General features: G+C 34.0%; 2 protein-coding genes across 2 annotated transcripts in view; one reads left to right on the top strand and one right to left on the bottom strand.

Annotated features, from left to right (window-relative positions):
- The window catches only part of LOC136990754 (HIG1 domain family member 1A, mitochondrial-like), a 330,009-nt gene that overhangs the window by 285,147 nt on the left and 19,849 nt on the right, over window positions 1-25,013 (top strand). The gene's annotated exons all lie outside the window — the stretch shown is intronic.
- On the bottom strand, window positions 931-23,779 carry Srp19 (signal recognition particle 19). Its single transcript, XM_067289184.1, has 5 exons — window positions 23,669-23,779; window positions 21,177-21,252; window positions 11,866-11,937; window positions 2,312-2,423; window positions 931-1,374 (listed from the first exon to the last, which is right to left on the bottom strand). The coding sequence occupies exons 1-5, from the start codon at window positions 23,713-23,715 to the stop codon at window positions 1,238-1,240; spliced, it is 444 nt and encodes a 147-aa protein (XP_067145285.1). The 5' UTR covers window positions 23,716-23,779; the 3' UTR covers window positions 931-1,237.

Raw genomic sequence — 25,013 nt, 5'->3', positions numbered from 1 at the left:
AATCGAAGAAAATCCTCCAAATTTCTCGAGATGTTTCCCGATGGACATTTAATATCGATTAAATTAAAGTGTAAGGTTGCTGCGAGTTCCCCGAAAGTCGGCAACGACCGGACAACACGCTACCGGTAGAATATTTCGTTTTGCTTTAACACTGTCATTATTAGCGGCAGCTGTAGTAAGAGTAGCGTTTAAAACATTTATAAACGCGATATTCAACAACCAAACAAGAAGAAAAAACCAGGCTAAGTACACGAAGATCGTCTCGTCACTACCACGTTTCGCGTGTTCCGACGCGATCGACGTCGCCGTTAATAACTTCCGTTTCCGGTTTAGGAGTCGAGAATTTACAATGGCCATCGTGTGTAAACAACGAAGTTTCGTCACGGAACGCTCACGCGCGCGCTAAATCGTTCTTTTAAGGTCGAAACCAGCATCTTAATGATTCCATTTCCGGTTTGAAACGTCCCCCGAATACGAGTAAACGTAATTTCGAAATTAAATGGTAATGGATAGGATCGAAGATTGCAACACAAGCGCTCCTGCAATACAAACTTCGATTTAACGCCACATCACCTGTTCGTCTCTAAAACCGGTTGAGAGTCTGATTGCGGTGTTTAATCGAAAAAACCTCTAACAATGAGAATCTGCGCCAAATTTCGAGTTTCTAGGTCGCGTGATGACACCGTATACTCACAATCCCTTATTCGATATTTACGAGCAAGATCCGATTCGGCTACGCTTTACGAGGATGGAGCTATTTAAGAAAACGTCATATCGAGGTCTGGCCGTGCCAATCGGCCTACGACAGCCTCTCGACTGCATTTTTATAAATTTTAATTCTCTCCCCCTATTTAACGACTTCTACAATAGTGAGAACAATGCCAATTTCAAAGGCAAAATGGCGTCGAGCGAGTAAGTAATCGACGGAAATCGATTTTACGAAAATCGTAATTTATTCGAAATATTATATTACATAAGTTTGTCGAACGTACGGTACATTAAATAATCGATTATTCAGTTATACAGTACATTTCGTAATCGTTCTATTGTATAATTAGTAAATTTTATTGGTGAATTTTGTAGAGTTAGTTTGTTTTTCAAATCGGCCAATGGCGTGTTCGGTTTCCGGAATCGGAAGTGACGTACACAAAAGAAAGTTTTCGGTTTCGCGTTTCGCAAAATGGCAAAACCCCAGAGATGGAGAAAACAGGGAGAAGAAGAGGATCGTGCGCGAATTTCATCGTTTGCCCTTCTTCCCCTTGCTCTTCTTGGCTGCATTCTGCGGGTTCTGATTTTGGTCGCCGCCACCTTGCTTCTGCGTTCTGGTTTTCAGTTTGGGTATCATCTCCGACACGTAGTACATTAGCGAAGTACCTGTTCCGAAAGAAAGACAAGGACACACGTTAGTGCTTCCGAACAAAGTACAGACAGTCACACCAAACGTATACCACAAAATACTCATCTGTATCCAGTGTTTCGTTCGAAAACCGGGAAACTTCTTGGTGTTTCGTCTACTCGGACAACACCGGCACCAAAGAATTAGGTCCTTAAACACGCGCTACTAAAACTTCGCGTAACCGAACGTTGTAAATCAAAACTGGCAACGTGGCAAATAGTTACAGGTGTTCTTTTGTAGAACGATGGCAACATTATAATTAAAATTAGTCTCGTATACGATTTTTCTATCGAATGAAAAAAATTTCGTTCTCGATTTCATCGACTTTAAAATTAAAAGGGCGAAGATCTGTATCTTTTGGCACTTCCCTTTCTGTGAACAAACGCTCCTATAAGCAATAAGATTTGCTTTTTTTTTAACCGGAACAAAATCTACAATTCGCGTGGTGAAAAAAAAATTATCCACGTGTGTTGTACTGTTTATAATTTATTCCTGGATTTTCCGTATGTTAATATGTGGGTTGCCTCACCTGTTTTAGGGAAATCACTATCTGGCGTAGCGTAGTGTCGCGTAAATAACAATATTACCGCAGAGACTAATTTATTCGAAACTAATTATTCCCTTCTGACTCCTCGGAGTCATACAATAAATACAGCTGGGTGTATTTATTGTATGAATCCGACAGATATTTGAGCTCGTTTATTTATATTATACACTGTTATATTCCTTTTCAAATTAGCTTTTTTATATACTTTATCTTCAATTTTAACCATTTCTCTATTATTAAAATGTGTAAAAGTGCCAAATTTTTTACTATTTGGGACTTAATTAGGTTGAACGACAGCCGGGGCCCTTGTGCTACCAGGCAAAAATGGCGGATAAGAGGGTCAAAATTAAGACAGAGAAGATACTTACGAGTGGGATAATTGGAATTGACTGGAGTACCGTCGTCATTTTTTAACTGTACTCGAATCCTCCCCCTGTATATTATGTTATCGTGATTCAATTCTCGAGGGTACATCTTGTTCTGAGAAAATATATTAAAATATATATTAGTAAGAGAGTAATTACAGAATAGAACTTTAAGATATCAAATCTAATTAAAATCCATTTAACACTCGAACTGATTTTTCATGTGTTTTAGTAAACTACTTATTATTACGAACTTTATCCCTTGTTAAAATAACGACGACCTTTAGAGCTTCACTCGGCCGTTCTAAATTCTATAAAACTTCGCACATTGTCAAATTTCACCCCCTTTCAATCTCCTGACGTGGTATTTTAATTGTTTTTCAGAAAACAAATGAGTAATTTAGGTCCTAACGAGGAGTAATTGGCATCAGAAAAGCGAAAGTTGTAAGTAATAATGTAAAATAAAATATTACAGCATTAACTAGAATAAGAACGGAGCCGACGTGCTGCATCACTCCGCGCCGTAGATAATAAATCGAAAATTCAAATCGTTTTTCGCATCTCTAATTTCATGCAGACAGGTAGGCAATTTCAAATAAATTATAAAAGTTTAAGCGTGTCCTATTATTTTCTAATATTCGTTCTACTTAGTAACGAACACGAAACTATTTTCCTTGGCGTATAAAACATCCTTATTCTGGGAAAGACTACAGAGAAACGTCATTAATTCACCGAAATTTCTTCGATGGCACAGAAAGATTAAAAAACAAAATCCAAGGAATGCGTGAAGCGTACAACACGAAGGGATCTCAATTTGGGCCAACCCTTAAATAAGATGTTAAAATGAAGATTACGTATTGTGTTTTGTTCTTTAGTGTGATATTTAAAAAAATACCTTCCGGTTTTCCGACTAGTGTCACTTACACAGCAAAGCATTGTGTTTCGAGCGCAGAAGTTCAAATGGGGATGAACATTCTCCAACCGATTCTAGAGTTGCATCCAATGCCACTTTGCAAGAACCAGTGCGAACAATTCTTTTATAGTTCCATTCTTTCAAGTATCCTCTTTCTCAATCGAACTGGCAGCTGAAGAAAATTCAGACATTTGATCAATTTGAAATGGCACTTCTTAAAAAAATTGCAATAGCCAAGTCTTCGTTCTGGTGATCTCTGTCAACACTGAAGTTTCTTCTGCCAGAAAACTTGTCTCGGACATTCTGCTAATTGCCGAAATTTCTCCGCTCTGATTCTTTCTGTTTGCCTTCCTGGATACGATACTCCAATTCTTATGTAGAACAACCGAAACAAATACTTTCATGTAAAAGACGGATGCCGACATTTAGTTTGCTTTCTGGGTAATTTCTCGAATGCCCATCGATACTTTGATATTAAAAAGTTAAGTAAAACTGCAAACTAACTCGAAGGATACTCGTTTAAAATGTACGTCGTCCAGCCTCAAATGCCATTTCGGTACACCTTAATCCTAATATAGAAAAATGCATCGCGGAGTAAAAATGTAACTATTTTGCAATGAAATTCGGCTAGGATCTTACTATCCATCTACATAAACGTATGCCACTGGTTTAATAGATGCCGTTTCGGGTTTGGCCATACGAAAATTACCATAGTAAGTACAACGCGTCGTGATTTGCCTCGTCTGTTAGAGAATAAATTCGAGAATTACATCAAAAATGCATTAGCACTTTTGACGCTTCCCGTGTTGTAACAAAAGAGCAGCTTCGTTACATATTTTAGTCTGAAGGTTTTTATTATTCACGGAGTGTTCCTGAGAAATATAACAACATATAAAGTTATTTTAAAGAAAGCATTCCACATTTATCTGGTAGAAAACTGATTTAAAGAGCAATTCTTATGTAGAACAGTTGGCGATTGTAAGATGCCAGCTTGCATGGAAACGAAAGGACTCTCACACTTGTAATGCCAGGAGCTGGCGTCCCGTCTGGTCCCAAATATGCTCCAAGAGCGACAAATCTGCAGATCGGGTAGAACTGTGGCCACGTGATTAAGACCTTCGTGGGAAACCTCAGCCGCGTTGCCGAGCATTATCTTACCGGAAAATGGCTACTTGCAGCCCTGGTACGAAACGCAACACACGAGAATGCAGGATTTCCTGAACGTAAGGCACGCCAGCAGTGGTGCAGAGTGCCGCTTAACAGTAAAATTGGAGTTAAAGCGCTCGCCAGTGGTCCTCCACACTACACATTGATCTTCTATTCTAGAATAAAACCCGAATTCGTTACTAAAAGCAATAAAGCTGACAGTTTGTATTAGTCTATGCTTCTCTGTTATGGCATCATTGCAAATGAAGTCAACTGTTAACTTCATTTGCAGTGATTCCAACAGGGTTCTATAGAAAGACTCTCTGGGTGTCGAACAATGCGGAGTTGCAACGGTTTATGCTTGTCTTCCGGTGGTCTGTCTAGAGCGTCCGGAACCTGCTTGGCCTGTTTGTGCCCCCTAATACATCAACTATTCCCCACATCTCTTCGTCGGGTCGGAACAGCCCAGATAGCAGGAAATTCGAAAAAACGGCCGCTTTGCTTCCTCAGTCCGATATTGCCGCCTCTCTCGAACTCCGTCAGTTGTGCAAAGTTTTTGACCGCGCATTTTGCAGACATTTCTATCATTCGAAGAGCAACAAACAACACCGAAAATCTCGAACAGTGTGGGCTTCTGAGTGTATTTTTATAGGATACTAGGATAGTGCTTGTAAGGAACTCTGTTGGAATTATCTGGCACGCCAGTGAACCACAACTGCAATCCTTTATTTGTCTGAGATACAGCTGTATGCTGAATTTGGAGAATTCATGGAGCCAAACTTTTTGCCGAGATTAATTCCTGAAGGTATTATAAGGTTAGTGCTTTCTTATAAACAAACTGACAAAATTATTGCTATCTACATGGTCTTCGTGCATACATTTGTACTAATAATTGCAACTTATGCACTCATTTGTAACAAGTGAAACTTTTTGGCTGGATTAAAAATGTTCAATACGATAATTTTTATTTAAAAAAGTAAAATACGTAAATTTTCCTCATTTCTTCTTTGATTTTCTATACATTCATGCAATTATACTAAATCATAAAACCCTATGATTTAATAAAACAGTAATTACATAAGTTACTGGTTGTCCAAATGACTTCTCTTAAATCAAGATTATATGAATCTGGATTAAATTTATTTTTTATTCAATACTTTTGGGATAACTATAAATTTACATAAACCTATGGGATACGTAAATTGATCTTAAAATTTCTATAATGCCAAGGGCATTTGGATGACGTAAATCACTAAGGTAAGACGAAAGGGTTTATTGTTATTTCTGTCCCGGCAGGCACCGAGAGAGTTCGAGCAGGCCTGCGGTGGATAATTTAGACCGGGTGGCGAGGGTCGGGGGTCTAAAATTTCTGGGATGGACTGCCGGGGGTTTTGCGACCCGTCCGGGTTTGTCCTGCGTCCCAAATAGGCCGACACCTTAACCCGTACAGGAGAATCTGACCGTTACATCAATTTTGAGGTACCCGCACCAAAAGTTTAGAAAGTATTAGTTTTTATAAATTGTCAAAAAAGTATTTGATAGATTTCAAAACTTTGCATATGTTATGCTAAAGCAGGGTCGTAAAGCCGCCCGAAAAGTCTCGAAGGCCAGTAATCGTAAACCTCAGAAAGACTATCATCAAATAAACAATAGCTGTTTTCTATTAAATGAAACATTTGTTATAATCACACTACTATTTTCTTTTCATTTATTTCACATTCAATTCCGACCCACCTTAGGAAAAAGATTTGCCATCACTTCCTTAACCACTCTATTAAGTTATCAAGACTACTCGGTGTATATGAAAGTTTATAAATTCCATTTATTGTAGAAATTTAAAAATTTCGGTTATATCAATAATAAATTAGATTTTCTTATTAATTTGTTCTGTTGATTTTATGCCATAAATTGGCAGATAAATTTACATTTGGTAGTTCTCTTCGTCAAGAACTCCGTTGCACCTCGACGTAACCGTATCGAATTTAAGACATTACTCTTACGTAGTCACCTTACTACTTCCTCTGTGTGGTAAAGTTTCATTTCTCCCCAGAAAACGTATGGCTGTGCTCATTTCACAACTATAATTAGGAGTATAGGTTAATAGTCTTTGCTTGTAACATTTTAAGATCAAAAACATTTGCTAACTTACAGATTATTTTATAAAATTACAACTATCTAAACAAACAAACAGTTTCAACAAAATGAATAATTTAAAAGCAAATTTTGGCACGAATGTTAAGTAGAACTGTCAATTTATTACACATATCCTTATTAATAATAAAACCAGTTTAATTTGTTTATTAAAAGAAAGACAAATGGTAATATTAATCAAATAAAATCAGAAATATTCTGTGAAGTATCACATAATGCATTAACTTCACATGATGTTTCACAGACTGTATATCATATTTACTATTAAAGAATTTTAACTTTAAGAAAAAAAAAATTGTGATCAACTTTTGTAATGAATTGCTTCTTTCTTATTTTATATTTTAATAAAATACTGATCATTTAAAATTAAGCAGAATCTATATTGTTGCAGACAAACAAAGGCATAATTTGGACAAATTTTATTTAGCTTCGAGCAATTTAGACAAGGAAAATCTAAAATAAATTAAGAAAAAAAAAGCCTTTTCATTTTTCAAACCAAAAGTTTTACTCTTTGATCATGTAACAAAAGACAATAGAAATATAAAAAATCATTTTTTAATACTGAACTTTTACTTCCTTATACACTTTCATTACCAAATAATGCTATTTTATACACTATTAAACTCAATATTTGACATCTAAAAGTTTTAATTAATTATTCTTTACTGGAAGTGTGTCTACGAAACTATTATTTAACTTGTTCCAAAACATTATTAATTAATTTAATGAAATGCAATAAAATAACAATTCATTTTGTATTATATGTAACACAACAGAGGAATATGTATTATTCTCTCAAAATTATACAAAAATGATTTTTATGAAAAGATGTGTATGAAGCACACTTAGTAAACCTTCCAGAATAAATTTACAGAAACAGAACTTATACAATTTTACTCGGTTAATATGCTTTTCAAATTGGTTTTGATCCACTACAACAATGATAGAGTGCATAATGGTAAAGATCTCAAAGACACAAACCAAAAAAGTATACGATCAAATTCTGACATTGCTATAGATGACAGAAGTATGGCGGATTATTGATTTACAATCAGTTTGACACACAAAATCAATTTATGATGGATTCTCTGTAATAAAGCAGAGTTTGCCATATTTTGCAGGCTTACGATTACTGCCAACTGGGCACTATGGTGAATGAGCCTGGTAGATAGATAAGCAAAATTGGCCATGCAAATACTGTTTTGAGTAGATTGGAATTTATGATTTTAAACATTTTCTTAAATCATTCTATCAGGGGATATTTATCGTATTTATCTTTTTAATTTTTTAAGTTTTCAGCTTTTTAAATTTTATAAAATACTAATATTTCCATTATAAGAATCACATTTTAAAAGAGAGAGTTTTCTCAGTGAGGTAAAGATTTCAACTTCCAAATTCTTGGAATAAATTACCAAAAATCAATGGATTATTGGGTTTACATTAAAATATTTGCAATATTGTAATGCAGAGTTTAATTACATACATTACTTTGGTTGTCAGAAAGACTAAAAATTGATAAATTCTAATTTTATGATCTCACTGAAAGACATATGACTGTTCTAGTGTAAATACTGAAAATCATGCATCTTGCATATACAGTAGAGCGTCGTTTATCCGAATCAATTGGGGACCAGGGTTGTTCGGATAACTTATTTTTCGGATAACCGATTATGTATGAAAAATATATTAACCTATCCCATGTTGAAATGTTTCTCCGTCGCGTGTCGCTTTGCGTTGAATTTTCGTCGATTTTCAGCCTAACGAAAGTTTTTATAATAATACTCGTGGCTATTGTATCGCTAAAAATTATTTCTTTATTTTGTACAAACAAAATTAATATATTGAAAAATATAAAAACAAAAAAATTATACTTTAGAAGTTAATCTAGTATCAAAAATGTTCGATTCGGCACGACACAGTCCGACCGGAAAGCTTTCGGTTAACCAACGTTTCGGATAAACAACGCTCTACTGTACAACTAACAATTTTAACAAATGTAAAAAGTTATGCCCGACAAAGACAGAAAATTTATCATGTTAAAAGACCTATCAGTTTGTTTAATTATGAAAAAAATGAAAATATACCAAATAGCAGGAATGTGAGAACAACATTACTGTTTTATACAGATGTAGAATGTACTTTTTTAATATATTCATATCAGAAATGTGTGTGAAGTTGTTAGATTTGAGAATTAAAGAAACCAACATTGGAGTTTGATGGAAGAAAGGTAAGATCTTAGAAGACAATAGAAGAATGTAAACTAGCTAAAACCATGGAAATGTGAGAGAAATCCATAGCATACTGCAGTTGCATTAACAAATATTGATATATTGATATATTTCACATATTTTGAATCTAGAACTACAACTCAAGAAAACATTTAACCAACAAACTAATGATTTTATTACAAATATGTAAATTTGAAAATTTAAAAATATTGTTTACATTACTTTTTTGTATAATTCTTAAAAGTAACAGCTTCTTGGTTAACTGCAATCCTATATTTTAAGCTCAACTTCGGAAAACAAACGGCTAAATTATTTTTCTCTTGTCGAGAGCATATAACTATTTTGGTTATGCCATTATTTCTTTAAAAAGCCAAAATTTGAAATATCGGTGTTTCTCCTTCAGTTTAAAAATCAAGAAGACTGTTACTTTATGTCGATTCGATTGCTTAAAAAATTCCAATATATAATATTTTCTTTTATAACATTTATAGATGAAAACTACTTTCATACCATCATATTGTAAAAATTTTAACATTATTATTTATAATTAGATTTTTATTTTTTTGGCTGTTTTGAATATAACAGGGAAAGCATGATGATTGTCAAATTTTGATCCCTCCTAGTTTTTTTGGATTTCTTGACTTTTTGACACTCTGGGAGTTCAAAAATAAACAAACCCTTACAAAATTGTGTGCGTGCGCATCTATTTTGCATTACATCTCAAAGCCAAAAATTCTGAAACTCGGAGGGTTATCTACTAGTTCCTGACAGTAAGTTTGAATCAAATGAACATTTAGATTAAATCCTACATTAAAAAATTTATATAATTCACACTTATCTTTAAGAAATTAGTGTACTCTGTAAGCATTGTGTAGTAGTTATGCTATTTGTAAATAGAGAAAAAAACTCTTCCAAAATAGTTATGCTGCGTGAAACAAATTAACAAGTAAAAGAAAACATTAAAAATGCACTAAAGATTATGGTATACGACATGTCTGCAACATAAGTGCCTCAATCAAATATCCAGAGCATTGCTCGGTAATGCAGAATTCTTGTTAAGTCTTTTCTACCTAATTCCTGACTTTGCCCACTTCTAGAATTCTTAGTAATTCAGTCAGCATACTTTTTATATGCAGACCTGCTGGTGACTTCATTCCATTGGATCATTACTGTCATATTTACACATCATTATATTTATAATGAATGAAGAATCATTTTTACCTCCTAACATTTTAAACACAACTGTCTAATTTTCCAACCTAAAATACCATTCAGAAGTAATCTGAACAACTCTTTGCTCCATCCTCTTTCAAAGTCATGACAATCCAATAACTGAACAAATTACAGGTATCCCTTGTACAACATGGTACTTCTACAACAGTTTGAAAATTGGGGATATCCCCGTACGACACAACTTCTAATCTCGCTCTGACACAGATTTGGAAATCCTCAGTACAAAATTTCACAATTTTTGTGTGTCAACTTCATTATTCAATATTTTTTTTAAAATTCAAGAATGCATGTCTCAAATTTGTCCACAAATTTTAGAATATTGAAATTTTCAATTTATTTTGTGCTCTTTGTCAAGTTTACTTTAATAAAAACTGATAGGACAAAGAAAAAAAGTTGCACTAACTTTCCTCTCAACCAGGTGTCATTGTCGTTGCTTTCAGACTTTAGCCCTAAAGACTGTCACTGTGTTTTCTTTTTATAGATTAATCTTCATATTTAGTGAAGTTTATTTAAACATTTTCAGGTAAGTGTTATTTTTTTAACCGTAGGTAAGCAATCATTTGTAAAATGATAAATAAAATACAGTGTTATCTCAGTACTCAAACACAAATCCTAGAAAAAAGTCGCTCGGTATTCAACCAAACAAACGCCAACCACTAGAACAAATTTTTGACTAATTACATATTTTTATTTCATCATCCATAAAAATTTGTTATGATAAAAATATAAAATATGAAAATGTTGCCGATATTTCTGATCAAAATCAATAAAAAAGAAAGCCGAGATGACGGCAATACTTTGTAAAAAGAAAATACCCTCATTTGGCTAAAATTAATAACAACATCTAATACAGAACTTTTAATTGTGATTTTTTTTAATATTTGATTGCTTTAATAAACGTATTTCTCTTAGTAATGAAAAAGAATAGTATACTTTTGCTAACTTCTGAAATGTATCACCGTGTTTTGCATTAGTCCCGTTTCGTATAGCATGGATTCGCGTTACACGACACTTTTTCGGAACAAAACTATCACGTTATATGACGGATACCGGTACATTTTAATTCTCTTACTTCCTTCCTTCCTCTAGATGATTCTTTTAAGTAATTAGTTGTTTTGAATACACATATTTGATAATGAAAATAAAGCTAAGTTATTAAGATAATTACAACAGTTGCAGTAAATCTCTTAAGTTTTATGTATTTCACAATAGCATAGTTCTCAACTTCTCTGTAGTTTCAAATATACTCAAAATAAGTAATTGCAAATGTTTTTGTACAAGAAAAAGTAAAAAACAGCTTTGAGAGAATAAAAGGCATAATAATATATATTACCATGTGCTTTTATTATCTGATAATGTAGTTTCAATTTTTGCTGTTTGTAGGCACCAAAACTTTTAATTACAGATATAATAAATTATTTTATGTGAAAATCTCAATTATATGACCATTATTTCATCTCATCATTAATACATATATATTATTTTATTCATTTATATATTTATTGTTCTATAAAAACAATATCAATATTTTAATTGTAAATAAACAATAGTTTATTTAAGAATTTTATTATACATATCTATTATTTTGAAAATTATATCAGACTGAAAAACTGCATATTTCTTATTAAAACAGTGTTAAAATTTTATAAAGTAATTCAGAGCATAGAACCATAAACTGTTCCAGTGAAAAGGTTCTGTACTGTGTGTTGTTTCATATATTGTGACTTCAGTTTGTTGACAATTAAAATGTTTAATGAGTTTTAATAATTATATTTCTTTATTTTAAAAAAATATAATGTACTGTGTTTTATAATTAAAAGTATTTTTATTTCTATTTAACAAGCAATTATCTCATCAGACAATAATTATTGATAAAAATATGTTACCTCTACTCCTACTTTAAAACCAGCTGCATCCAGAACATCTCTAATTTCGTGATACGTCGGATTTTCCACACACTAAAGAATTATAAACAATTTAAAATTATTATAGTTAAAACACATTTGACATTAAAATATATATTATTAAATTAGTCATGAAAACAAAATGCATTATAATCAATGCAAATGCTTGTAATGTTGACAATACTTTTATTGCTACGTCATGCTGGCTACATAAATGCATAGTACAACAGTTATACAATTTTGTAATTATAACAAGTAAGAGATATTATTTTAATTTTGGCAGCTATCCTAATAATTTAGAACAGGCGATCTTGCATCATCTGGATCCTAAAAAGCAGAGTATTTGCCAATACTTCTATAAATGTGGATTTAACGATGCAATTTTTTTATTCGCAGTCTAACAATATTTTGTCGAAAATATCAAACTGTCGATTTACATTTTTAATGGAAATCATATAGAAATCTACTGAAATAAGTTTTAAACTTTTGTTTTATGCTTTGGATGTATTCTTGTAATAGACTGAAAGAAATTTAGAGAATGTTTATAGTAGTGCATTAAATATAGAGAAGAAATTTATTATTATTCTGAGCACCTCAAACCTCTGCAAGACAACATATCTGACAACTTTACAATATACTTCTGTATAAAAATATGTTTATTCGTTTGATGGGATAAGGTAAAGCAACAAAAGGGCAATCTGCCAAGGGATGCCTCCTGGAGGACTTCCTATGTGTAACTGGCTCTTACTTTGATGTTAGACAGAAAGAAAACCTGGAAAACTGATGTGGCAGGCCGTTGATCGGGTTCAAACCCAGTACCAACTCCCAGTGTTCGGTAGTTTTACCCAATCGGTAGACCAAATAAACTTATCAACAACATTTTTAATAATAATATAAAGTCAGAAAACCAATTCATTTTTGTGATAATGGAAACAGTCAATTAATTCTCTCAAACATTTTTCAATTACTTTTTACTTCTCGAGTAAATATAACAATTTAAAACCTCCGGCAATAAAAAAGTTGATGGTTTCCACAGATATTTTAACATTTTTGTGTGCGCGTTTTATAATAAGCATAAAATACTATGATCTTTGCAACAATTATCAACAAATCAAAGTATTACAGCTTCATCTGATTTATCACATATTAAATTCCTTCAAATGTTGTATGATAATATAATTTTTAAATGAGAAAGGCTTTCTAATGAATGAAAACTGCTACTTCAAAATTCTGAGTTAAAATATATTCTGCATTTTTATCAATGACAACTTTATGCCTTATTAGAGAGAGACTTTTTTTTTAATAAATTAACTGTTGAAAAGAAATGGTAAGATGAATTTTGTCTAGTCCAAAGATAGGTATTTTTTATTATAAATTTTAAGGCTGAGATAAAAATCAGTAAATTTACAACAAATGACAACACATTTCTAAAAATTACTCTTTTAAAACAACTGATAAAGTATCACAGGAATTTATTTCTAAATATTCTTTAATTTTTCAATGCACGTTTCCTCGGCATAACTTTTTAAGTCACAGCCGTAGTCGAATCTTGGCCATTTGATAATTATCCTCCTTTATAATTATCTTGGAAGACAAACATTGCATAAATGATAAGATTACTGAACCTCTTCAGTTTTCATTAAACATGTAAATAAATGACTTTATTAATATTTTTGGAATCCACCTGATTCCAGATTGACACAAATTTACCAAGAATGTTGGCCATAGACCAAACTTGGACATGATTTTCGATTTTTTTAAAATTCACTGATATGCTTAAAGTAATTTAACACACAAACATACTTCACTCTTACTGGAACTTAGTATTATCAGAATATGTTTACAGTATATATGTAAAATAAATAACTTTACAAACATTTCCAGAACCACCTGATTCTAGCTTCCGGTTGCACAAGTTCATTTCTAATCAGAAAGCATCAAACAAAATGCTTTTTCTTGTTTTCTACTGAGCTAGAAAACAAGAAAAAGTAGTTAGGAGATTAAGGAGGCAATTTAGGAATGAACAGGACCCAAACATTAAAGTCACACTTAGAGACAAGTACAGGAACAAACACAATGCTTACAAAACTCTAAAACAAGGACTAACACTTGGAAGGATTTCTGTACCAACACTTGTGGTTGCAACCCCTGGTCTGAACCGTACTACTTACTTGTTAGCTTGTAAGGAAAAATGCCAGCTTCAAACTCCCTCCACTATCCAGCTCCCTGAAGGTCGCTACACCAACAACACAGAAGAAACTATCACGCACATCCTCACCAGCCTTTACCCTTCGGATGACCCACAGCAGGATGACAACACACAAGCAGTCCATCCAGAGTTCTACACTCACTCCACCTAATACAGACAACACAACTTCACCTACATCGAGGTTTCAAATGCCATCTGTTTGCTCACAGATAACAAAGCCCAGGTCTTGACAGCATAACCACTAGGTTGATAAAACATGCATTTGAGGCCAATCCTACAGCATTTGTTATTCTCTTCAATATCTGCTTAAACACTGGCCTTTTTCCTACTCAGTGGAAAAAGGCTAGTGTCAAATTGATTCCCAAACCCACCAGCAATAACACTTACAAAAAATACAGGCTGATCTGCCTTCTCCCAACTCTGGGAAAAGTGTTAGACGGTCTAATAATTAATAGGATCACATGGCACCTATGCAAGCATAGACACCTGCATCAGAATCAGTTCGGCTTCTCTAAAAATAAAGATACAGTAGATGCCATCCATCAGATCATTAACTACATCCACCAGGCTAAACAAAACAATCAGCATGCTGCAATTATCACTATTGACTTTAGAGGCACCTTCAATCACACCTGGTGGCCTTCCATCCTACACATATTACATGCTCATCACTGCCCTCAAAATCTTTACAAACTTCTTCAATCCTATCTTAGCAACAGGAGTGCAGGTATACAACACAAAATAACATAGTCATACCCATAACTCGAGGCTGTCCTCGGGATTGAGATCTGGTCCTGGTCTCTGGAACATAGCCTATAACTCTATTCTGCACTTAAACAACATCCTGCCTCCTGCATACAGGGCTATGCAGACAATACAATTATCCTAGCTTCACAGTGAACGCTTACATGACATATGCGACGACATACTCAATAACATTCACTAGTGGAGTATTAAACATAGGCAACCCATTAACACAGATAAATGCGAAAGCATGATAATTGGTAGGAATGCACCATCAGGAAGCTTACCCTTCAAATAGGTGCTCACAGAATAAAGCAAACAACGGAAATTAAATATTTAGGCATTATTCTTGATGAGTGACTTAACTTCACACCCCACATCAAATACATCACGGACAAAGCTAAAAAGACAGCCAATGCCCTCATTAGTATTGCTACGAACACATGGGGCCTTGGCCCTAATGCTACTAAGCTTATTTACAGGGGTGAGATTCAGCCAGCACTCTCTATGCCGTCAGATCTGGGGCCACGTGGCCACCAAAGTCCATAACTGCAAAAAAACTGTTATCTGTTCAAAGGATTGCAGCTCTCCACATTTATAAGGCTTATAGGACTGCACCCACTAGTGTCCTTTTGGTAATGTCAGGATTGACCTCTATCGACTTAGAAATTAAATGCATTATTTGACAGGAAAATCTTGTCACCTTGCCCTGGCAAGATTATAGCGACCCGGATGTCAACAATATGATTAGAGTAGGTAAGATTTCCCCCAGTTTGACCTTGATCGATGATATCAAAAAATTCAGCATCGACAAAAATACCCTCCCGACTTGCAATTACCATCCCTCCCATCAGCTTGTCTCTGACGTTTACTTTGAAGATCCAGGTGATCATCCCATGTTTAGGATTTACACTGACAGTTCCAAGATGGATGACAACGTGGATACTGCTTTTGTAGTTCACTCCGACATAGGCCATGAGCATCACAATGCATGCTTCCATCTAGGTTCACACTGCTCAATAGCACAGGCAGAAAACTTTAGCTATTTATATGAGCTTAATTCACATTAGGCATAGGAAGGACAAAAGACACTATTTACACTATCATATTCATTCTGACAGTAAGCTTTACACAGGATTGCAAAGTCTGATAGCCACTTAAAACTTGTCCATCTCATACACCACATTCTCAGACACTTAGACAACAACATTAGAATAGATTTCCAATGGGTCCCAGGTCACATGGGGTTTTCGGCAACAAGACCACTGACCATCTTGCCAAACAAGCTGCAAAGTCTTCAGTCACTAGTACTTTGTTACATTCCTACCTTGTACATAAACAATCATGTCAAGAAGCAAATCTTCATTCTCTGGCAAGACAGCTGGGACTGCGACACCACTAGTAGGTTCACCTACACTTTCATCCCAAGGTTGACACTACTGTAATTCTTGACCACTTTTACCCTAGTTACACCCTCACTCAGCTACTTACAGGACACAGCAACTTTAAGCAATACTTGCATAGATTTAACCTTGGGGACAATCCACAATGCAATTGTGGTATTCAGGAGGACCAAACACCACTTCACTTAGTTTTTCGCTGCAATAGGTACAATCACATTAGGGATAGTTTAATGAGAGCTGCTATTCTTGAAGGATACAACTTGCCTTGCAATCAACACCAACTCATTCACACTCGTACAATGTTCAATCATCTACTCACATTTAAATCCCTTAGTGGGGCTCTTGAGAGCATTCACTCCAGGGGTATGGATGACAATTAGCTTTTCCTTGCTTTGTTTCAACTGTCAGCATTTAGCTGCCTTTTAATTTTGTATTTTAATTCTTTTTTCTGTCTTTTTTTTCAGTCTAAGTTCGGTTAGTCCTAATTGTAAGTTGCTAATTGGAAACCAAGCTAAGAGTAGGGACTCTTAGCTTGGTTTCCAATTAGGATATGATAAGTTAGGTTATATTAAATTAGGGTTTGTTAGATTTAGTCCTCTGTTTAGATTTGTGCTAGGTTATGGTAGGTTAGTTTAGTTAGTAAGTTAATGTTCAAAAATAAAATAAAAATAAATAAATAAATAAAAAGTTGGGGTCTTGTCCGTTTGTCTCATCTAGTTTGTCATTGTGTTCATTTCCATTTGCATTGTCTGTCTAGCTGTTTAGTAGTATTAAGATTTGCAATCGCGTTCAGTTTTATTAGTATTAAGTAGATATAAGTCTTCCTACTAACAGCCACTTGGCACTAACTTCTACACTTAGCTGTTTGTGGCGGCACTCAATTATTGGTGTTCGCTACACTCAGGTTTTCTTTTAGACCTTTTGGGAGACTACGGCCTTGCAACATAAAAACTGCATGCCAACATCAAACATAGAGGGTACTGTAGCCATATGTATGCCATTCAGAGGGTTCCTACCTTTCTCTACTGTCTATCTCCTCTCCCTCCTTCTTCCCCCTTTCCCTTACCCTCTTTTCTGCCAGCTAAACATTTCGTGTACAGCCGATGTCTTTCTTGTATGTATTTATGTATGTATGTACACAAAATCAGAATCCTGCAATGCATTAAGTGAATCATAATAAACAGTGCAGCAACAATAACTTTTTTTTGCAATATGCTTTAAAGCTAAGTGGATAGGATATAACTCCATAATAAAAATGGAGGTCAAAGGAGAAATCTGATCTGCCATAATTTCATCAAAACAACCGTGGCTTAACCAACACAATTCTTGGATTTAGCCATCTGTGTATGTATGGTATGAAATGACTGTTTTGGTGATTGATTTCTGCAAAGTATTGCTTATAATTGCTGTCTGGAGTAGAATCCTTAAGATATTGCTTTAAGCTAAGGTCAACTGAGATGGAGGGAATTATCCAAGACGGGATAACTTTATTTGTAAGCCGAAACAAGGAACACAAACAAAATGGATAAAGGCACCAGAATATATACAGAATAATAGATAATGATAAAATAGTTTTAGTTGTTTTGTTCTTTTCTCTGTTTTTTCTTTCTTTTTCTTCTTTTGCATTTTTATGTTGTTTTGTTTGTTTATTCTATGCTTACAGTTACTTTCTGCATATTATACAGACGAGAAATTTACAAACTAAAATTTTACTATTTTAAATCATGTATTCTCACATGCAAAATTCAACAGATGTTTGAAGATTCAAATATCAGTTATATTTAATTAAGTATTATTGAAAGTTATATCTGAAGATGAGTCAAGTGGACTTGAAAAATGTTTAATACAGTAAATATAAAATTCCTTTAACATAATAGCATCTGAGAGGTTATAATGTAATGTGGTCAGAACTTAATGACGACATAGACCTATAACCTTTTTAAATTTGACTAAATATTGAAGATCTCAGTCTAATCCACCTGTATGGATGGATGACACTGACATTTTGCCTTTACATAATACTACTGAAGCAACTGTTTCTTCCTCAGTGATGGCAACATCTCAGATGTATCAACTAGAAGCTTTGCACATGAGATGTGTGAACACAAATTCAAGGCTTGATGATTGGAGAGAGTAGATTCATGTACAGAGCCATAAAGAGCACAACCATAGTCTTTGAGTGAATTAGAGCATAATAAATTCTTAGCATGGAGCATTTATCAGCTCCCCATGATAAGCAGCTTAGAATTCTAAGCTGCTTATCATGGGGTGCTTTAGTAATTTCAGGCATATATTTTAGACTGCATAAATGTGATGGAAACTGAGCTTTCCATCAAAAGTAACACCCAGAAATTTCGGTTACTCATCACTAGAATCTCTGTTGTTTCAGTGGGTGTTTGGATCTATGTGCAATCCACATCTACAACAAAAATGGATGCATGAGATTTGGTTGTCATTGAAGCTAAAGTCCTTCTTATTAAACAGTGCTGTGATTCAGTGCAGTCTGCTGTTGTTTCTCTATAAATCTCATATCATCATGAAAATTAAGAGACTTGTTCTTTACTTAAACTTTATAAGCCAGGAACCATGCTGAGTGGTTTGCATTGGTAGATAATATGAAAAAGTTAAACCTAACAGATGTTTTACTTGTTGTGGATTTCAATACAGAAGCCTATGTCATTGAATTCTTTGCTTGACATAGTTTGGGTTAGCAGCAAGCAGGAATATACTTACAATATGTAATTACATGATACACTTGTGACCTGTAGTTCCACATTCTGAGTGTATACTCATCCCTTGGCAAGACGTTTTGGAATGATCATAATGCTGACATTGTAAGCAATAAAATGGATTTGGCACATATGGATGAACAATAAAAAGCAAACAACATGCAACAATGTTTAGATGATAGTATTGGCAAATTAAATGTCAAAATGAGATGTTTGGTTAGTAAATGTCATTCAGCTGTTACATCTTGGTCTGCAAGCTCTATTTGGCTATCAGTTTTGGCTGTCAGGTCTGTTGAAGAGATGTGGTCTCTACTAAAAGCTCATCTGATAATAACTCTTTTATTTTGTTTGGGTGATTTAGGTTTTACCAACTGTTGATTAAGTAATTTTTGGACTTGGAAGGAAGTTTACCACTTATGTGTAAAATCAAGTATAGAGGATGCGACATTCTTTGGTAGTGACTGATCAACAGCAGAGGTTTCTGGCTTGTAGGATCCATAATTACAAAAACTGTTCAGCTCTTGGTGACCCCACATCAAGAGAACCTTGTTAGTTGCCATCACATGGGTGCCACCCATAGACCATCATACCAGAGTTTTCCAGGAGTTGTACCTTTACAATGCAGTTAAACAAAATCACATTTTTTTCTGACATGAAAAACAAGAACAACCAGTACTTGTTTGTTCCACATCAATCTGCTGATTACAAGCCAAGGTCAGAAGTGACTCAACAACCAGCCAATTGACTGAAATTAAATTCATATTTCAGTCAATTATGAGAGGCTTCATTATAAATGATAGGCTTGAATCACACTTAACTGGAATTGCCTTAACTGCCAGAATCTTTTATGATCATATGGATTTCCATACATAGCAAATGCATGGATAATATTTAGATTCCAGAGATGGTAAAGAAATTCTAAACTATTCCTCAGAGGTTCTCTAATCAGACAAGAATCCACATTGAGGAAACACAAATATTTTTTATCACTGTTCCTCATCAGAAGTTTTGTAATTTAATATCACAAAATGTAAAACCAAACATTTGTTAAAAACAGTATACAATTCAATTTTTCATGTTATTTTAGGTTGTACTAAATTTAACAATTATTCTTTACTAAAAGAAGAAAGCAATTATTCCGAAAAGAAATTCAAATTGAATATTTATTCGAATGTTAACGGCCTATACGACGAAGCCTGAAGAAGAGCCCAGGAGGGGCTGTGAAAACGTTTGCGATTCTAAAAATAGATCGACACTGGTTAAAAGAATTTATTCAATTATTACAAATTCTGGTGTGTAGAGAGATTATATTCTTTACTAAGAATTGTAAAGTTGCTAATTACAATACATACAAATACACAGGGTCTTCCAAACAAAGGCCACCATTTTAAATTATTGTAATTATGTTAATTATCTGAGAACATCGTAATTACATTAAAACACTGGAAAACATCCAAGTTTTACATTTTCCCAAATTTCTCAAAACATGCACGTTATACAGTATACATCCAACAGATACTCAAATTCTTCCTATGCCGGTTATGGCGTATCCATTGTCAATACACCCATGGCAGCCAAAATTCTGTAGCTCCTACAGATTACTCAGGTTGCACACTGACAGGTCATTCCAACTTTGTAAACTGCAAAATACAAAATGCTTCTCTGTTATGGAGTTGCTATTTTCATTTATTATACTTCCTACAGGTAGCAGATGAGATTCAGATGCAGATGGAATACAAAACACAGACTATCGATTGGTGTATGTCACATACTTCTTGGATAATAAACATAGTCAAAGTCATTTAGAATGGTAGCATTCATTTTGAAGACCCCGTATTTATGAAATTTTAAGTTATCTATATAATATGAAAGTGTAAAAATATTTTTAAGTTTTTAAATGTTATGTATACAGTACTTGCAACATAGATAATTTGTGGTTAGATTTCTAAATCAATATTTATATAATAAATCTCTATGTATAGAAATGTATAGAATCATAGCCTTATCACATTAAGTAATTTATGTTTTTGTTGCACCATACTATGATATACTGCACAATATCAGTATTTAAAAGTATGTAATAGAAATGTACAGAAAGCATTTGCCATTAGATATCACTTTACAATTATTTTAAGGCTATAATAAAAAAAAAATTGATATCATATAAACAATAGTCCATTAAAATGTAATTATAATAATATAATTTACTTTATTTTTCGGAATCCTCCTTCCTTCTGCAACTGTCTTCTTGCTATTAATGTATGCAGGATATAAACAAACCCACCTACAACAGTAAAATTATTTAATTGAATATTCTTAAATTATAAACAGAAATAATTATTAGTCACTAATTCTTTGCTGTATTATAAATTTTCTATTAGAAATATCAAAATTAGATTCAAACCAGAGACAGAGATAAAGCTGTAACTAATTTTAGAATTCCACAGCAAAAACAAAATTGTATTTTACTGTAGTACTGTATTAATACTGTACAAAATTAATAAATCAGTGTTTGACATGGCCTATTAAAACAGCATTATCTATACAGTACTTACACACAAAAACAGAAACAAAAGTCATTGATGGTGTTGGATCTATATAAACCAGACCTGTTTTACTGCTTGCTTCTGCACTATTTCAATTATTCGGCTAATCCACTAATCCAAACAGGGCTCTGTCCCAATTAGTTTGGACTAGCGGGACTCTACAGTATTTGTAGTTTTTATACTTTAACTTTATTATATTTATACGCGATAAGCCAATAGCATTTAAATTGCTTTGGAATTATTCTAAATAAAATGCATAAACCTCAATTTATCAAGTGACCTAACATGCTTTATAGTATTCTAATAGCTATCTGAGAATACACAAAGATTTTAGACACACTTTACATGAACATATAAAATTGTAAATCCAGTCTTATAACTACTTAAAAGGGGTTTTTTGGATAAATAAACTGAAATGCTCTGCCTTTCGAATCTAACAATCACCCGAGTTCAAAATTACTCAGAAGACGATTAATTCTCAGATATTTTATTTAAATGCATTTTGTATCAGAATTTTTGCTGATACCCCTTCAGTAAAGTACAATCTGTGACAGAGTCTACACCAATATTTTGGACTCTTTGAAATCAATCACTGTAACCACCGGATTACATTGGAATGATTTTCTATGATTAAATTTAATTAATTTCTGTGTCTGCATGGTAAGCGGAAAGTTGCGGGTTTGAGTCCCATTCCAGACCAATTCTTTTCTTCTAGAATATTCTAAATTACTTAACTTATTTATAATTATTAAATTTAATAAGAGATGGCACCTAATGCCTCCCTCTAGCGAAAAATTAATTAAATTTAATCATGAAAAATAGCCCGACATAATCCATTGATTGTTTGGCTTATTACAAATATATCAGGTTTACAAAATGTTTATATATATATATATATAATATATAAATAAATTTGAAGACAAAGTCTGTCCAAAAGAAACCACCATTTATTCACTTTGTGTTCTAGAATACAAACTTTTTTGACGACTGATCTTTGTAGGCTACTTGGCCATCAAAATAAAAAAGTCCTTTAAAAAAAAACAAAAAATATCCAATTAAAAAATCAGAACTGGTGGTATTACAGATGTCTTCTTTCTTTCCATCCTTACCACTTGGGAATGTTTGAGCTTTATATCTACTAGAGAATAGGCACTGGTAAATGTGGATTTTTAGCTGTCTCTGGTGACTAATCTTTGAAAAACTTTTCAATTGTAGAATTTCATCGAATGGCAATTATGTAAACATAAATTTGAAGAAAAAGCTAAAAATCTACATTTACCAGTGCCTATTCTCCAGTAGATATAAAGTTCAAACATCTCCAAGTGGTAAGGATGGAAAGAAAAAAACATCTGTAATGTCACCAGCATAGGAGTAAAAAAAATTAAAAGGAATCATATTTCTACATGTGACCCTTTGCGAGATATACCCCAAAATCAACCTACTTTCAGGGTGTAATCGGGAGTCACACCAAATGCTCCACTATTGCATTTAACTTTTCAGCCCACTCTACCATTCGTGGAGTACTCAACATTACATAGTTTTATGCGAGCTTGCCCCCACACAGGTACCGAGGTGCAAGCCGTGGGCTCACAACTACGCGCAGAGTGTCGATTAAGGTTTGCAGCCAAGGTTTGCCTTGACTGTTGCAGAGCATGTAGAATTCCGGGGGTGGCAAATCAGAGTTCACATCTTACTAATTTTATCATTATAAACAACAGGGATAAATGGGGTCGAAAGTGATTCAAAAACTGTACACGTAATTAATGAATGCACCCTACAGATTAAACAAGATCCATAAATAACAATTTGATGGTAAGATTCTAGACCTAAATGAGGGGGATGCAAATCCAAGGGTGTCAACCCCTCGTTCAGAGCTGGAATCTTCCAAATTTAATTACGGTATTAATAACGAATTAATATGTGTGAAAATATTTTAGAAACAATCTTAAACATTTCGATACACATTTCGACAGAACAGCTGATGAATCCCATTAATACAAACATATGCTACGTGACAGGTTCGGTTTGAGAAGACCTACAGTTTACCAAAGAAAAAGTAATAGCATAATTTAATAATTTAGCTTCAGATTTATTAATAAACGGCAACAGTAATTGCATATATATAAATATTTGAATATATAAACAAGAAAAAACCTTTCACGATCCGAATGCTTCTTTTCCATGCTCCATGCGGACGCCATCTTAGAAGGCGACTTTAAGTGTTGCCAGTTTCATGAAATCGAATTATCGAAAATTTATAATTTTGTTAATAAAACCACAATGAAAATTAGAACCTATCGAATTACTTTTTAAATAAATAATTTATTAATAAAAATAATATTTTCAAAAATATATACATTTTTTATAATTTATATAATGTAATAATTTCTAAAGTATTTTGGATTATCTTTCGTTTATGAAAACTTTGAACTTTTTTAAACGTATATTTAATATATTTAGTATAAAATATTCTGAGAATTAACAATAAATGCACTGAAGTATTGTTATAATTATAATTATTATCTACATTTATCGGAGTTTTATTCATTGACAGTTTTTGCCGTTTATTACAACACCATTCTAATTAGTACCAAAAAATGGCAGAACCTCTTTTCTCTACCTTGTCGAGATGAGAGAGCTTAGTAGTTCCAACGAACAATAGAGAAATTCCGGCAGGAGCATTGGTTACCAATAAGATCACTCATGCAAATAAGGTCTATGAAAAAAAAGGAGACAAAGAGCGACCCATAAGCAACATCTGATACAGAGTGGCGCGGCAGCTAAACAGCATCTGTTCTCCGTGCCAGTGATCTGTAAACACCTGGGTTTAGACAGAGGCGTAGCTAGGGGGCGGTGGGGGAGACCCGCCCCGGGTGTCATCCCTACACGGGTGACACCCGGTAGGCCTGTACCCAAAAGAACAAAAGAGGTCAACGGCTCGCCTCCCATGACTGTTTCTTCGCTACGAGGAGACGCCACAGAGCTCGCATTATTCTATAAATCTAAACTTATACGTCGCGACATCGCATACTCAATATAGCGTTCAAGTTGCTCGAGTGCGAAGATATTACAATTCAACAGTGTTTTATAAAATAGTTAAAAAGGGTGACACCACGATATCCGCACCGGCTGTCACCCATGCTAGCTACGCCACTGGGTTTAGATATATGTTTCTCCACTTCTGTAGATAAAACAACAGTGGCGTAGCGTGGGTGTCAGCCGCCCGGGGCGGAGGAAAATTTCGCCGTCCCCTTATTTAGGTATTTTTACAAGATATTATTATTTATTGTGAAATTTTGCCGCCCCCACTACGCTACACTACTGTAAAACAAGTATGGTTGTCATACGTTTACAGCACGAATAACCTGGACCTGGACGTCGCCCGGGTTAACGAAGTCGCGTTGGCGGGTTAAACAGAAGCCGACGTTGGAAAAATCAGCCACAGAATCCCTCGGCCACTGGCGGAGAACGCAGTACTGGCCTAAGTATGGTTACCGTA

The sequence above is a fragment of the Centruroides vittatus genome, unplaced genomic scaffold (assembly GCF_030686945.1).
Source record: "Centruroides vittatus isolate TY-2023 unplaced genomic scaffold, ASM3068694v2 contig_134, whole genome shotgun sequence".
Taxonomy (NCBI): Eukaryota; Metazoa; Arthropoda; class Arachnida; order Scorpiones; family Buthidae; genus Centruroides; species Centruroides vittatus.
Note: the sequence above shows the minus strand (reverse complement) of the source record. Positions and strands in the feature narration are given on the sequence as shown.

Excerpts from the sequence above, each read along its gene's own strand:
- Srp19 (XM_067289184.1), bottom strand. The coding sequence starts at position 23,715 with ATGGCGTCCGCATGGAGCATGGAAAAGAAGCATTCGGATCGTGAAAG. Across the intron at positions 11,938-21,176 it reads GGAGGATTCCGAAAAATAAA|TGTGTGGAAAATCCGACGTA; the intron begins GTAAATTATATT and ends ATAATTCTTTAG. Across the intron at positions 1,375-2,311 it reads CAATTCCAATTATCCCACTC|GTACTTCGCTAATGTACTAC; the intron begins GTAAGTATCTTC and ends CTTTCGGAACAG.